At 38.4% G+C, this 16,260-nt stretch overlaps 1 protein-coding gene across 4 annotated transcripts in view; it reads left to right on the forward strand.

Annotated features, from left to right (window-relative positions):
- PTPRZ1 (protein tyrosine phosphatase receptor type Z1) overlaps window positions 1-10,819 on the forward strand; it is a 212,137-nt gene extending 201,318 nt beyond the window's left edge. For all 4 annotated transcript variants that reach the window (XM_012521416.4, XM_004483097.3, XM_012521415.3 and 1 more), the window contains 7 exons: window positions 223-316; window positions 637-710; window positions 2,794-2,922; window positions 3,935-4,081; window positions 7,274-7,416; window positions 8,155-8,290; window positions 9,857-10,819. In XM_012521416.4, coding sequence (XP_012376870.2) covers window positions 223-316; window positions 637-710; window positions 2,794-2,922; window positions 3,935-4,081; window positions 7,274-7,416; window positions 8,155-8,290; window positions 9,857-9,997 — 864 coding nt within the window. In that variant the 3' untranslated portion in view covers window positions 9,998-10,819. The remainder of the gene's footprint in view (window positions 1-222; window positions 317-636; window positions 711-2,793; window positions 2,923-3,934; window positions 4,082-7,273; window positions 7,417-8,154; window positions 8,291-9,856) is intronic.
- The last annotated feature ends 5,441 nt before the right edge of the window (window positions 10,820-16,260 follow it).

Consider the following 16,260-nt stretch of genomic DNA (forward strand, 5'->3'; position numbering starts at 1 on the left):
GAAGACATGAAGAAGACCCCTCACCCTAAAAATCAAACTAAAGATACTTCTGTGCTTCTCCCAGTTCAGTAGAGAACATAGATTTGCTAAGTAGTTCACTAAAACAAAGCTTAGTTCGAGTTCTTGGTCAATAAGTTGGATATATTTATGGTCAGTATCTTGGGGTGTGTGTGTGTTTGAGTGACTTATATGAAAGAACCTGATTTTTCCTTGACACCTCAGCTCCTGAGTCAGTCGAATATACAGCAGAGTGACTATTCTACAGCACTCAAGCAATGCAATCGGGAGAAAAACAGAACTTCTTCTATCATGCCCGGTAGGTTATGTTGAATCATGAGTAAAACTTTTTTAAAACATAAGAGCTGTGTAAGCAGTTTGACTATATTTGTACCTCTTAGAAGAAATACAGTACACTCCATTTTTCTAGTTATGCCTCAATATGTGTAAAGTCATTGTTCAAAAGGACTCATAAACCCTTGAGGTGTCATCCAAAAATAGGTCAAAAATTAGCTTAAAGTTAAAGAATACTCACCTTGAGAAATGCAGCCATAGTTGGCAGTGGGGAGCCAGGTGAGGTAGTAATCAGTGCCGTGCTCACAGTTTGTGTTTTTTCACAATGCATGTTCTGTTTTCCAGTGGAAAGATCAAGGGTTGGCATTTCATCCCTGAGTGGGGAAGGCACAGACTACATCAATGCCTCCTATATCATGGTAAGTCAGAGAAGCCATTGAGACTGCCTGCCAGCCAATGGGTTTTGTTTGTTTACATTTTCATATAATTTATTTATTTTAGTTAGCATTTTATATAATTTTTAATACTTTTATTTATTTTTAAAAGATACATAGATCACACAAAATGTTACATTTAAAAATATAAGTGGTTCCTATATACCCTACTCCTCATGCCCCCCATTCTTCCCAATTTAACATCATCATCAGCGTGGTACATTCATTGCATTTGATGAATACATTTTGGAGCACTGCTTCAGCATGGATTATAGTTTACATTGTAGTTTACACTCTCTCCCAGTCCATTCAATGGGTTATGGCAGGATATATAATGTCCTGCATCTGTCCCTGCAGTATCATTGAGGACAACTGCAAGTACTGAAAATGCCCCAATATCACACCTCTTTTTCCCTCTCCCTGCCTTTAGAAACTCCCGTGGCCACTGTGACAGTCCACATCAATGATATAATTTCTTCCATTGCTAGAATCACAATAATTCTATGGTAGAATACCATTAAGTCCACCCTAGTCCATATTTATTCCTCCATCCTGAGGTGGCAATGCCCACTCCACCTCTCAATTAAGAGGGCCACCCAGTCGTGTGAGAACCAAAACCATAGTGGGTTTCCTGGAGCAGTGACTGCCGGCTACAGTACTGCTTGGTTGAAATAAGCCCACAGCAACTAACAGAATAACAGCACCCCCTCATGTTTCTATGTGTGCTGGGATTGGCACACACTCAAACAAGACAGATACAGGGACCCAGACTCACCAATCAAGACAGATGAGTAGTTACAGGAAGACATTCACCCATCCAGGAGGCTCCATTCTCCTCCGTGGCAAGGCAGAAGCGCTGAGCAGGGTCTAGGATATAGCAGCTTCAGCAAAACCCAGTCCCAATGACACTGCCCACTCCAGGTTTTGCAGCAGTCCTAACCCTGAAAATTGGGTTCATTAGGGGACCTGGGTTTCTAAAAATATAATTCTTTCCTCCTGCTGTTTATATCTTCCACAAGAGAGGTGGCTGCTTTAGCAGCTGTTATGCAGCCTTCATTATCATTTCATGTCAAGTAATCACAGAGTTTGGTTTTAGGTGAAAGAGTCCTAAATTCTATGCCAAAACTACTGTTACATGTATCTAGCAAAAAAATATAGAGAAATACCCATCCATGAGCAGAGAGATGTGGCACTTAAATGCATTTCACACTTCAGATGAGCTCATGGGGCATGGGAAGGGTATATATGAGACCCCAGACCAAAAGGGGCTACAGAGCTTTTTCGTAAGTAGCAATGTGGAAATCATGGTAAGTCTTACGGCTAATTTCAGAGGCAGCCAGAAGGTCTAGACAGCAGAGCCTGCATGGAGGTCTGAAATTTGGCACTCTGCCACTGGGGCAAGTTGACCTAAGGAGATGTAGAAAGTAAGAAATATAAACTCTCATATAGATATCCATTCTATCTAGTGTAGGTGACACTTTCCATAAGCCATTTTGGTAAGACCGCCCCTAGAGACGATAACTGTATAAACTTGAGCACAACGCTTAACTTCTTAAACCTCAGTATAATCATCCATAAAATGGGTTCCTATCTCACAGCTCTCTTGTGAGGAATAAATGGCTTAGAGGAAGGAAACACTTATCATTGTACCTGGCATATAGGAAGTGCCCAGTAAACATAGGCTATAATAACCATATTACTATTTATTGACACAATGAGAAACCAAAAGGACAAGTTTGATTAAAGATGATTTAATGGGAGCAGATGTGACTCGAGCAGTTGAGCTCCTACCTCCCACATGGGAGGTCCTGGGTTCATTTCTCTGTGCCTCTTAACAAAACAAATGAACAACAAGCAAAACAAATGAAAAAACCAACTCAGGGAAGCCTATATGGCTCAGTGGTTGAGCGCTGGCTTCCCACATACAAGGTCCCAGGTTCGATCCCCAGCCCCTAGTACCTCAAAAACAAACAAAAAAAGTTGAATTAATGACTTGTAAATGTTTTGCTGAATGTTTTGAGTTATATGCCAAAGCTAAGAAAGCTTTCTTTCCTCTTTGGTTTTGTAGGGTTATTATCAGAGCAATGAATTCATCATTACCCAGCATCCCCTTCTCCACACCATCAAGGATTTCTGGAGGATGATATGGGACCATAATGCTCAACTTGTGGTTATGCTTCCTGATGGTCAAAACATGGTATGCTCCTTGGGTCTCTTTTAGTACTTCTCTTAGAGTGGCTTTATCAGTTCACAACACAATCTATAGCCAGAAGTCCAGAGTATCAACAAAGAAATTTTTTTCCAACTAAGAATCTGGATGTCATTGTCACTGGAGACACACCTTGTCTACTGTTGGGCTTGTTTTAGTGACAGTCTCCCAGGTCTAAAATTGCTGAATGATTTCCTTAAATGGACCCAATGGCAGAGTATTTTATGACCCTGCTTAAGAAAATTAGAATTTCAACTATGAATGAAGTCAGTCCATATGCTTCTATTTACATTATTTAAATAAACCCAAAAACTCGTTCGGGATATTCGAAGAATCCCTCAGTTTTTAGAGTCCCTCAGTTTAAGGAGGTCATTAGAAACACACATACAAAAGGCCCATTTGGGAACAAAGTGAACATCTAGTATGGAAAGAGCTTATTAGTATCAAAAAATGAGGAATACGCCATTCTCCAAGAGTAAGCTTCATTTAGGGTTTTCATGTATATTTTACCTTGAGCTTCATAACTTGTCTTATAAAGTTATACTAATCATGCCACCTGAGGCAGGAAATTGCTGAGCTCCTAGAACCATTTGAATGATCTGTACTCAGTTAAATGTCATTGTCAGTTATAGAAGCAACAAGCGTACCATTATTATTGATCAACCAGGTAAACAAAAAAATAAAGCCACAGTTTGGATTCTTAAGTGCAGTATTTTATTCTGTACATCACTGTAGTTTAAGACACCAGGAAGATTTTAAGAATAAATGCTGAGATTCAAAGAAAAATTTGAGTTGAATTTTCTGTGGCAATCGATTAATTTTTTTTTTCATTAGAGAAGTTGTGAGCTTACAAAACAATCACGCATGATGTGCAGAATTCCTGTACATCACCCCTCCACCAACACCTTACATTGTTGTACAACCAGTTAATTTCACCATCTGACCTATTAATCATTTTGGTAAAATCTAGAATCTTCTTTTTCTGTTATAAATCCCACAGGCAGAAGATGAATTTGTTTACTGGCCAAATAAAGAAGAGCCTATAAATTGTGAGAGCTTTAAAGTCACTCTTATGGCTGAAGAACACAAATGTCTCGCTAATGAGGAAAAACTTATAATTCAAGACTTTATCTTAGAAGCTACACAGGTAATGGGCATAATTTATGACAAACTTTTCATCTAAAGCATGTATAAAATAGAAGTAGATTTAAGTAACATTTCTAAAAAAACAAAAAAAAGAAGGAGCCTGATTTCTTATGAATTGAGACAGTTTGCCCCAGTACTCAATATTACTCTACTGGTTACTTTCATTTTCAAAATTTTATAGAATCATTAAAATGAATCATCAGGGGAGCAGATGTGGCTCAAGCCATTGAGCACCTGCTTCCCATGGGTTCTTTCCCCAGTGCCTCCTAAAAACAAAAACAAACAATCAGCAAACAAATGAAAAAAAACATCTCAGGGGAGCCCATATGGCTCAACAGCTTCCCACACACGAGGTTCCAGGTTCAATGCCAGGCCCAGTACCTCAAATACACACACACACACAAATACATCAGTCTTTACTAAATTGCATTGTTACTGATTTCTTCACATATAGGAAATCAAATATTTCTCTTGTACTCCAAAAGAGTTGCTTATAGGACCTAAACTGAAAATAAAAATAATAAAAAAAATTTTCATTAATCCTAATATGCATGTTTTAGACAAGCCCCTATCTTGCAATCTACTAAGTAAAATAGAAATAATATTTCCTACCCAAACTAACTTACTGTTCTTTACCAATTTTCAGTGAGTTGATGAGTGAAGATTTGTTTTGAAAATGTGGAGTAATGGATGAGGGTTGTTTTTACTAAGTTGCAATTCTTTGAAATGAATTCTTTGTCAATATTTACTGACTTAAAGCTATGGTAAAATACTAAAAGATACTAATAATGATGACTGATGCATGTGAGATTCAGAGTACACCCCCATTGGAAAAAGATTAAATCATATTTTAGACAGTTTAAATGTTTTACTTTACTATAATTCTGAAACTGGTAGACCTTATATGTGTTATACAAGAAGATTCACTATTCTCCAGAATATTTGAATGACTAAAATATATAAACTTGAATATGGAGATAGATTAATAATCTAAGAAATATTGAAATATGATAGTTTCCCATTTGATTAAAATAAAAATATTAATATGTTGATTCTAGTCCCACTGATGAGCTGTGTCCTTGGGAGTGATTTTCTCATTTGTAAAATGAGGGACAGGAACTAGAAGGTTCCTAAGGTCCCTAATTTCCATCTGTGATTGTTCCCTAAACACTTTAGAAGTCCGCATTTACATCTGTCCTCTCTTATGCCCTCTTCCCATCCCTCTCCAGTTAAGGTTAACATTTATTTTAAGAGTAATAATCATTAGAGACCCATTATCTTCTTGTATCCAGTATCCTAATCACTGATCCTATCTAATGTCTGGTTTGCCCTGGTGTATTCAGCATGATTTCCCTCCAAGTATTATGCAGAAATTACGTAGAGAATAGGAATTCATACAGAAATTATTTAGAGAATAAGAATTCATAATTGGTTGCAAGTGAATTTGTCTCATCTACATAAATCAGCCATTATGGATACCTTGATCTCCAAGTGATCACATAGGGATCAGCACTGTTTCTAAAACAATGGTGAAGCAAGAAAAAAGGATTGAAGTGGGTAGTTCCTTAACTTCAGATCTTTAAAGGCCCTTTTCCCCAAATGTCATAGCATTTGAGGTCAGTCAGAAGAGAGATTAGAGTCTATGTAGTGGACCAGAATTCATTTAACAATGTCTGAGGAGGTTTGGATTACTCTACCAAAATCAATAGTTAGGGGTTATTTACTTCTTTATTCGTTTCTTTGTTATACGGGCTATTTTTATGTTGAATACTGAATAGATTTAAAAGATTATTTATATAATGTGTACAAGGTATAAGAATAATCCAATAAATGGCTGTGTGCCCACCGCTGTGTTCAAGAAATAGAACACGGCCTTCACCTTGGAAGTCCTTGTGTGCCCTCTCCATCCCATTCAGTTCCCTTCACCCTTCAGAAGTACCCTCTTCCTGAATTAGTGTTTATCATGCTCTTGATTTTCTTTATGATTGTTACCCTTTGTCTTTGTGTTCTTTAACATTGTGTTTTGAATTTTTTTGAACTTCATATAAATTAAATGATGTATGTTCATAAATTTGCTACCTTCCTCCATCGTTATGTCACTGAGATTTATCCATTTAATTGAATCTAACTAAAGTTCATTTACTTCTGTTCTTTAGTATTCCAGTTTATAAATATAAAATAGATGTATATGTATGTGTATTTATCCATTTTACATTTGGGTTATTACTTGCTTTTTTGCAACAAATGGTGCTGTCATGAATATTTTTAGAATGTGCAAGATTTTCTTTTGGGTGCGTCTGGGCAATTCCCTCCTGGGTCACTGAATATGGACATCTTCAACTTTACTAATGCCAATTGTTTTCCAAAGTGGTTGTACCAATCTACCTTCCCTCCATGAGTATATGTCATCTGTAAGCTCTAGAGCCTCATCAGTGTTTCTAGTAGAAATAAAATATCTCATAGTGGTTTTAGATTGCAAATCAAATTGAATAACTTTACATAAATTTATTGATCGTGTGGATTTCATCTTTTATGAAGTGTCTGTTTATGATTTTTGCCAATTTTTCTATTAGGTGGTTTGCAATTTCCTTATTGATTTGTAGGAGATTGTTTTTATATTCAAGACACTAATCCTTTGTCATCTACATGTGTTACAAATACCTTCTTCCAGTTTGTGATTTGACTTTTTAAATTATCTGATCTTTTTTGGTGAATAAAATTTCTTAAATTTATTTCATAAAACCTTATGAATATTAATCATCATTTCCTCTCTGACTTCAATAAGGAAACCACCATTTGTTATCTTTTAAAACATCTCTTATTCTGAAGTCATAGATATTCTTCTCCTTTTTTTTCTAAATGTTCTATAATTTTATCCAGCATAGATTTTTGTATTAAATTTTGTGAGACAAAATATTTCATTGTTTTACATGTAAATAAACATTGTCTCAGCATCATTTATGAGTGAACAATGCCTGTTCAGGTATAAATCAAGACATGGAAAATGTGGCATTACAGCTAGTTCTTCCTTCCATGATGGAGGATATTCTACAACTACTGCTGCTCACTCATGCGTACCATTTGGTTTTATTATCTTGCCATAATTCCTAATTTTCTCCCAGTTATTCCATTCATGGTAAGTTGTCACTAAATGTAACTCTTTTACAAACACTTATTTTCCTTCTTCTTATAGGATGATTATGTACTTGAAGTGAGGCATTTTCAGTGTCCCAGATGGCCAAACCCAGATAGCCCCATTAGTAAAACTTTTGAACTTATAAGTATTATCAAAGAAGAAGCTGCCAACAGGGATGGACCCATGATTGTTCATGATGAGTAAGTTCCACACTTTAAACTGGTTCACTTCTGAGCATTCTTTGGGTGTACATATATTAGTCTTTGTACTAACCTAATGCTTTGTGCCAGTTGTGGTGATTCTACCAGAGTGGATTATCTGCTTCTTATAAATAAGGTTAATAAGTATTTAATAGAATTTGTTTCACCTCATTTGGAGCTGTTGTTGAAGGCACAAATGGGTGTATGATCACAAGAACCTGCTCTTGCATTTTATCCTGAGATCATTTGATGTGTCAGTGTTTTAGCACTTGAATTTTTATAGGTGCTAACCTAAGAGACTTTCTCACCCACTGAATTCCTAGGACAGGAGTACAATTGATACATTTTTTTTTTTACCAGTTACAGGAAGATTTGTACAATAGATATTTCTTAGATTGTGTTATAAACAAAAATGCATGCATATTGTATATACATTATATATGAGACATACTGTATATATTATCAACTCAGCCAAGTTATTTTCATTTGCCAGCCCCATCCAGAGTATAAAAATAACAAAGGTCTAAGCAAATATTATACTTCTATAAAGTATTCTATTACTAATATCATGAATACTTAACTGTATTGCAGATTAAACCATAGTTCTATGTGCAATAAGGTAACAAGAAACAGTACAATAAAATGTTCAGTGATTTTAAACAAAGTTATCAAGGTTACATTCTCTGTGAGCATTTGATTTTTCTTAATGGAGTGTTTGCCCCTTCCCTTTGCTGCAAGGCATGGAGGAGTGACAGCAGGAACTTTTTGTGCTCTGACAACCCTTATGCACCAACTAGAAAAAGAAAATTCCATGGATGTTTATCAGGTAGCCAAGATGATCAATCTGATGAGGCCAGGAGTCTTTGCTGACATTGTAAGTAAAAAAGCAGTGAACCAAACTTTTAAATGTTAAAGTACTACTTATTTCTTAAAGTCTACAAAAATCTTTCTTATTTCTTGATTGTATCTTGATCACATTGGGTGATAACATCATGTAGTTTTCAGACTGAATTGCAAGGTATTCAGTTCACGGTCCATAAAACCAGAATAACAAACTTAAAATTTAAAGTTTATTCTCCAGAAAATAGATGGATAAAAAATGTTTTTAAATCTCATATGTGCCTTTTTTGCAAGACGTACTGTAATTCTGAAAAATATCATCAGTAGAAGCAACAGTTAATCTGACTTATTGACCAGTGAAATAAATAGCAATTTTCCAGGATTTTAAGTTCTGCCTGTCTCCAGAGAACACTCAGAAGATAGGCCTCAAAGACTTAAATGTCAGAACTGTTCCCTTTTTTCTCAAGTCAGATTCAACTTCTGAACTTAACAAATGGCTATTTGTTGGATACTTTAGAAAAGAGAGGTATGTGTAAAATCAAGGAAAGGACTCATCACATCTGGAGAGCTAAGTTCTGTGGTTTTTATTATTGTAAAAACAGGGTCTGCAAGCACAGTAGGGGACTTTAGCACAAAATTCCCCAATGAAGGACGCTTAGGTACATGTAGAGGGAAAGGCCTGCTTTCAACTTGGTGGTCTACGTATGTATAAGGAACTTATAAAGATTCAGCTTCCGTGCTCCAGCCTGGACCAGTTGGCCAAAGGTCATGGCAACCTTTGCCCACATGAACTTCAGAGGAGCTTCCATTAAAATGCTCGTTCAGGACAGTTGAGTTGGGTCAAGCTTGTCCTCTGTGGAATTGCTTTCCAGAGAACGAACTTTAACCCAAATTTCAGAATGCATCTAATGATGCCCCTGTTCACATGTGATCCTAATGATTTTCCATCACCCTACCTGCAGCCCTTGAGGCTTCATTCTGCCATGTGCCTCTCCTGTAAGACCACAGGAGGGCACTTGCTCATCTTTGCTCACAGCAGGGCATAGGATCAGTCAGGCTGACAGAGTGTGAGGAATACTTAGTAAATGGTGGACCTTGTGAAAGATTTGCATTCTGCCTAGGTTCCTAGGCTGATGATCCTTTCTGAGATCTTTCCATAAGTGAATGGATTTCATAACAACTGGAGAAAGGAGAATGAGAAACTTATTTATAAGTGAGTTACAGTTTCCAAGTGCCAAAGCTCTCCGTCCCCTGCCAGCCCAAGTTGATTAAATCAATATCGGAACATGCGTTTGCATTGCCTTCTTATCCTGCAAAGTTAATGCATAAGAGTGTGCTTTATCGTTGACAAGCACATTTCTAGGAGCCAAATTTTCTGGGTCAGTGAATGTTGGCTAATTGAAAATCTGCTATAAATTGATCAGAAAAAGACATTAATATAGATCATGTGCCTCTGCTATGTATAACAGAAAGCAACGCAGATGCCTTCAATACTCTCCCATGAAGAATGTCAAAGTGTAACTAAAAATGTTCCTTCTTTTTACAAATGTATGACTCCACAGAGCTTCCTGTTTATAACCTCCAATTCTCTGTTTTCAAGGAGCAGTATCAGTTTCTCTACAAAGCAGTCCTCAGCCTTGTGAGTACAAGGCAGGAAGAAAATCCTTCCACCTCTCTGGACAGTAACGGCGCAGCACTGTCTGACGGAAATATAGCCGAGAGCTTAGAGTCTTTAGTTTAACACAGAAAGGGTGGTGGAGAACCCATGTCTGAGCACTGTTGTCCTCTTTCTAAAATTAGATGGGAAAACTAGTCCATTTCTTCTGTTTTCTGTTTACTTCCCATCACCTGACATGAACTTTCATGACATAGGATTCTGCTGACAAATTTACATCATTAACAATGTGTGCCTTTTTCAAGCGTTCTTGTAATTCACTTATTATGTTTGAACTAAAAAGATTGAATTTTACAAGTATTTCTAAAAATGGAAATGTGGTATTTTTTTCTGTATTGATTTTAACAGAAAATTTCAATTTATAGATATTAGGAATTCCCAACTGTAGAATACATGTTTGTTTTTAGTGTCAAATTTTAGCTGTATTTGTAGCAATCATAAGGTTTGCTAGATATATAACTTTTAATATAGTCGACTGTAAATAAAACACTGTGCTTGCTATGATATTCAACATTTTACAATTGCAGTATTCACCTAAAGTAAAATAATCTGATACTTACTGTAAATACTGCTCTAGTGTCTCCATGGACCAAATTTATATTTATAATTGTAGATTTTTATATTTTACTACTGAGTCAGTTTTCTAGTTCTGTGTAATTGTTTAGTTTCATGATGTAGTTCAGTATCTGGTCTCACCCCACATGTCTCCTGACATTGTATCATGTTATCTAAGTGACTAACTCTTTCAGCATGTAATTTTAAGTTTTATAGAAAACAGAAGTATGTTTGTTTTGAAAGAAAATGTTTTTATGAGAATAACATCTTAGCCAACTTGTTTAAATGGTTTTTATCCAAGGCATTGCAAAATAAATATAAATATTGTCATCAGTTTGCATTTGTTTGTGGAGTGTTATGCTGAGGCATGGATTGCAGCAAGCTATAGATGTGGGTCTCATTGGGGTGATGGAAGTTGACAGTAGGCCAATGGGATTGGCCATTGGTTCCCAAACTGTTCATTGAGGTACACAGGCCACTCAACAGAAATTTTAAATTTTGAGAGAAACACAGCAACATCTGTAAACCCTGCACAAACTACTGCTATTAAGTTATTTGGACCTCTTAAATAAATAGAATTATTAGGTATTTCTTTTAGCTAGGGGAGCTATGAGGATGTTACCAAGAATTTAAGGGCATGATGAACCAAGAATGGTTGGGAACCTTTGGTTTAGAAACCAACCACATTTTAGAAGTGAACAGATTCACCAGTCAGGAACTCCACTACAATAAAAGGTCAAGCTAAGCATGGGTTGGAAGTCAGTGAACAAACAAGAACCAGGAAGACATAAATCCCGGACAATGGAAAAAGGTAAGCCTCTCATATAAAGGCAAATTGTCAGAAACCAAGAGCTGTGTGGGGCTGAAGCACAAAAGAACTGAGGGGAATCATGGGTAACAAGAAGGACTGTGATACTTGACGTAACCTCCCTGCCTCAGCCAGGAGTGTTTAATAAAACTGCTTGATGAAGAGGGTCCTGATCCCCAAGACTGTCCAGCTCAAGGCCCAGTGCATGAGGCTACAAGTTTTGTTTAAACCAGTGGTTTTCAAACTAGGTTTTCTAGATCATAGCAACAGCAAAACTTGGGAATTTGTTAGAAATGCAAATCCTGGGTTTCCATCACAGATCTACTAGGTCTGAAACTCGGGTTGGGGCCCAGCAATTCAATGCATGCTAAGCCTAAGAACCATTGCTCTATAGTAACACTTCAGGGAGCCTATAGTTTCCTCAAGCAGTATTGGAAAATTTTCACCAAATCCTTATAACTGAACTAAAGTTAATTAATTGAATTAAGTTAACTTTTTAGGGGAAGCGGGATAAGCTATACACTTGTCAAAATAAAACACACTCTCTTATTATCATTTATAAACCATAGTTAGTTGTTATCCACTCACTAATTGCAAAATATTCTGGTACGTTAGAGGTCTCCTCTTCATTAGTGCCATACCGGTGTGTTAAAGTGGATGGTATTAAATGTTAAGGCATAGAAATGAAATATACTACACCAGTTTAAAGAATTTAGACGTCCTTGGCATTAAATTATAGCTAGCAAGTTGTGTGGGGTTTTTTTAGAGATAATCATGTTTTTCAAAAGAGTGGGAGTAAGAAAAACTGTGGGTGTGAAATGGAAACTTGTCATTACATACACAACAATAACTTGCAATCAATCTGTCAGCTGTGACACATTCTAAGCAGGCCACATGAAACCCAGACTGACCTTGGAGAAATTTCCAAATATGCTAATTGGCATTACTTTTCTCTGCAGTTTGGAGATGCCACTTACCACAACTCTCGGATTCCTATTATATTGCTTCGGCCCTAGGGGAGTTGCTTCAATTCTGAATTAGCCACACAGAAAATCAATTGGTGCAAGTGAATTTTATCCTTGTTGCTACGTATTTAATGAGACAGTGTACAGAATACTGTCAGGATTCAGATTCTTAATGAAAAATGATAAAATAGCAAAGTCTATTAAAAGTCTTACATAAGGGAAGCGGACTTGGCCTAATGGATAGGGTGTCCGCCTACCACATGGGAGGTCCGCGGTTCAAACCCTGGGCCTCCTTGACCTGTGTGGAGCTGGCCCATGAGCAGTGCTGATGCGTACAAGGAGTGCCACACAGGGGTATCCCCCACATAGGGGAGCCCCACACGCAAGGAGTGCGCCCCATAAGGAGAGCCGCCCAGCGCGAAAGAAAGTTCAGCCTGCCCAAGAATGGCACCGCACACATGGAGAGCTGACACAACAAGATAACACAACAAAAAGAAACACAGATTCCCGGTGCTGCTGATAAGGATAGAAGTGGTCACAGAAGAACATACAGCGAATGGACACAGAGAGCAGATAACTGGGGGGGAATGGTGGGAAGGGGAAAGAAAGAAATTTAAACAAAAATCTTAAAAAAGAAAGTCTTACATAAGCTTTATTTCGAGTAAGTACTTTAATAGATTCAAGAAGTTAAAACTCTATATTTCCTGGGCATTTGAGGGAATAAATGAAAAATATTTCATATTTCGTTTATAATATATATCCATTTCTAAGTTCAAGGGAAAACATAAGAAAGTTGAGAGAACTACCTAGAGAAAAAATTACATGGTTTGAACACAAATAAGGCTAATGAGGAAGACTGGAAACTGTGGTCATTACAGTGTATTCACAGAAACCACTTCCATGCCCGTCTCCTTCTAGGATGCCTTCCTGTGGTAGTCTCCAAAAATAGCCCAACAATATAGTTTATCCCATATGCAACTCTCTGAAACTCACCAGATTGAGAAGTGGGATCAGTGGTGCCCTTCTTTGAATCGGGGTGGACTTGTGACTACAACAAAAGTGATGCTATGTAACTTTCAAAGCTAGGCCCTAAAAGGCAGTACAGCTTTTGCCTGGTTCTCTGTGGATGCTCATTCTTGAAGAGTACCTCCATGCTGTAACAAAGCACACATAACCTGGGAAAGAAACAGGTGGAAAGAAATCAAGGTTTTGGTCCATCATTCCACCTGAACTTCCAGCTGACAGCCAGCACCAATTTGCCAGCTATGTGAACAAACCGTCTTGGAAGCGGATCCTTTCCTTCCCAGTCAACACACTCCAAGTAACATTGTGCAGAGCAGAGACAAGCTGTTCCCATTAAACCCTGCCCACGTTGCAGATTGATGAGCAAAATAAATGACTACTGTTTTAAGTCAAAAAATTTTGAGGTGGTTTGTTACACAACAATTGTAAATAGAACACGTTCTACTCTTCAAAACCCAGAAAACTATAAACTGTATTTCTAGAGTCCTTTGTAGTTAGGGTTCTGGATGTGAATTTGTAATACCAAATACAAGGGCCCATAAATTCTGGAAACACAGATTGATATCTTAGCATGCATTACCATCTAATTATTAATATTTGATTATGCTTCCTGCTTTGCTGGTCACCCTGTAGATGCCCTCAAAAGATTTTGAGGATAGAAATAAGACATAGGCCACCCCCCTGCCCTCTTAGTCTCTGCTGTTAAGCTAGGTTGTAGACATATAGTTTTTTTGCAGCAGAGTTCTAGTGTCTAGTAGAAGCCATGGCAGTAAGAGGGACAGCTTCTGATTCTAGTTTCTCAGTTCATGGACCCCAGCTCTGGGTATAAGTTATTGGTCTTAATGTCTTGCATGTCTTTCTTTTTAAAATACTTAGAATGGCTTCTGTTTTTTCCTCCAAACACTGACTCAACAGCCAGGAGAAGTATCTAAATGATACTGTGAAATTCCTCTATTTTTTAAGTATCTTCTCTTGCCTATCCCCAACTCATTTCAACATTGCAGCCAAAGCAATTTTGTGGAACTACAAAGCTGGTCACAGCAGCCCCCTGTGCTGTCCATAATGAAATAATTTCAATCTATTGTGAAACAGTGATTTTTTTGACCCATGCTCAAGCTTTGGGGAAATTTCGACAAGAATGCTAAGAGATAACAAATGATAGAAAAGAAGATATCTCTAGTAGTTAAGGCTAAAAAATTAAGGATATTCTACATACAAGCGGGGGCAATAACAACCTTCCCTTATTTCTACCTTCACCATACCTTACCACTGTGGCTTTTATTTTTATTTTTTTTTTATTTTATTTACTTTGTAATAATATTACATTAAAAATATATATATATGAGGTCCCATTGAACCCTACCTCCCCCACCCCACCTCTCCCCCCCCTCAGCAACACTCCCTCCCATCATCATGACACAGCCATTGCATTTGGCAAGTATATCTCTGGGCACCCCCGCACCCCATGGTCAACGGTTCACACCATGGCCCACACTCTCCCCCATTCCATCCAGTGGGCCCTGTGAGGATTTACAATGTCCGGTGATTGCCCCTGAAGCACCATCCAGGGCAGCTCCATGTCCCCAAGACGCCTCCACCTCTCATCTCTTCCTGCCTTTCCCCATACCCATCAGCCATCATGTCCACTTTTCTCAATCCAATGCCACCTTTTCTATGTGGACATTGGATTGGTTGTGTCCATTGCACCTCTATGTCAAGAGGAGGCTCAGATTCCACCTGGATGCTGGATACAATCCTCCCACTTTCAGTTGTAATCACTCTAGGCTCCATGGTGTGGTGGTTGTCCTTTTTCAACTCCATCTTAGCTGAGTGTGGTGAGCCCAATAAGTCAGATTGTAGGTGCTGGAGTCTGTTGAGGCTCAGGACCTGGCTATCACATTGTCAGTCCAGAGATTCAAATCCCCTAAATATATCTTAAACCCCGACACTAACTGCACCTCCAGCACATTAGCATGAAAGTCTTATGAAAAGAGATCCCATCTGAGTCCAGATTCGTCACACATAAACACCAGTTCCAAAGAGGGGCCATCTGACCTGGTAGTTAACCCCATCGGCCATGACCATAACTCCCATGGGTCTCTTTAGCCCTCGAAGGAACCGATATCTGGGGGTTGTATCTGCTTTATCTGTCTCTCTGACTCTGCTCAGTTGTGCATAAGGGCAATCCTTCTGACAGCCTCCAGACTCTTTTTTAGAGACTCGTAGCCATATAAACTCATTTCTCCTTTCCATTTCCCCCTTACATTAGGTCAAACAGCATTTTAAAGTCATGTTATTTTATGTAGACAGGGATATTCCGCTGATCCGCGTTGAACCTTCCATATGAGGTCCTTTTCCAGTTGCATCATCAGTTGGTAGTTGATAGTGGTCCCTCGGTGCCAGGGAGACTCATCCCCGGGTGTCATGTCCCACGCTGGGGGGAAGGCATTGCATTTACATGCTGAGTTTGGCTTTGAGACTGGCCACATTTGAGTAACATGAAGGCTGACAGGAGGAAATTCCCAGGCACAATGCTGCTCTAGGCCTTGTTCTTATTTTAGGCTTATCAGCTCCCAAGCATAGTCATTAGCGTTATGGGCTCACTGTTGAACCCTCACTCCCTCCCGGTCCCCGCCGCTGCACCAGGGAGACTGTCGCTGCTCCCCTAGGGACCACGACAGAGCACCACTTGCCAGGAACCCAGTACCCCCCCTGCTGTGGTTTTTAATTGTTGCCACTATGAGTATATCCAAACATTGCCATGCACCCTGGACATATGTTCTGTACAGCTCCCTGTCAGCCATATATCCCCTGTCAATGGTATCCCATACCAGTATTCCTCCGTTGCCTTTGTTGAACCACTCTGTGGTCCAGAACTCCCTGAAATTTGAAGCCCAATATAATGTCAGGGTCCCTTACTAGGAAATGGCATATAGCTATGGGTTTAAAGGTTATAGAAAGAATACGTGTTGACTTGG

This window comes from Dasypus novemcinctus, chromosome 5 (genome assembly GCF_030445035.2).
Source record: "Dasypus novemcinctus isolate mDasNov1 chromosome 5, mDasNov1.1.hap2, whole genome shotgun sequence".
Taxonomy (NCBI): Eukaryota; Metazoa; Chordata; class Mammalia; order Cingulata; family Dasypodidae; genus Dasypus; species Dasypus novemcinctus.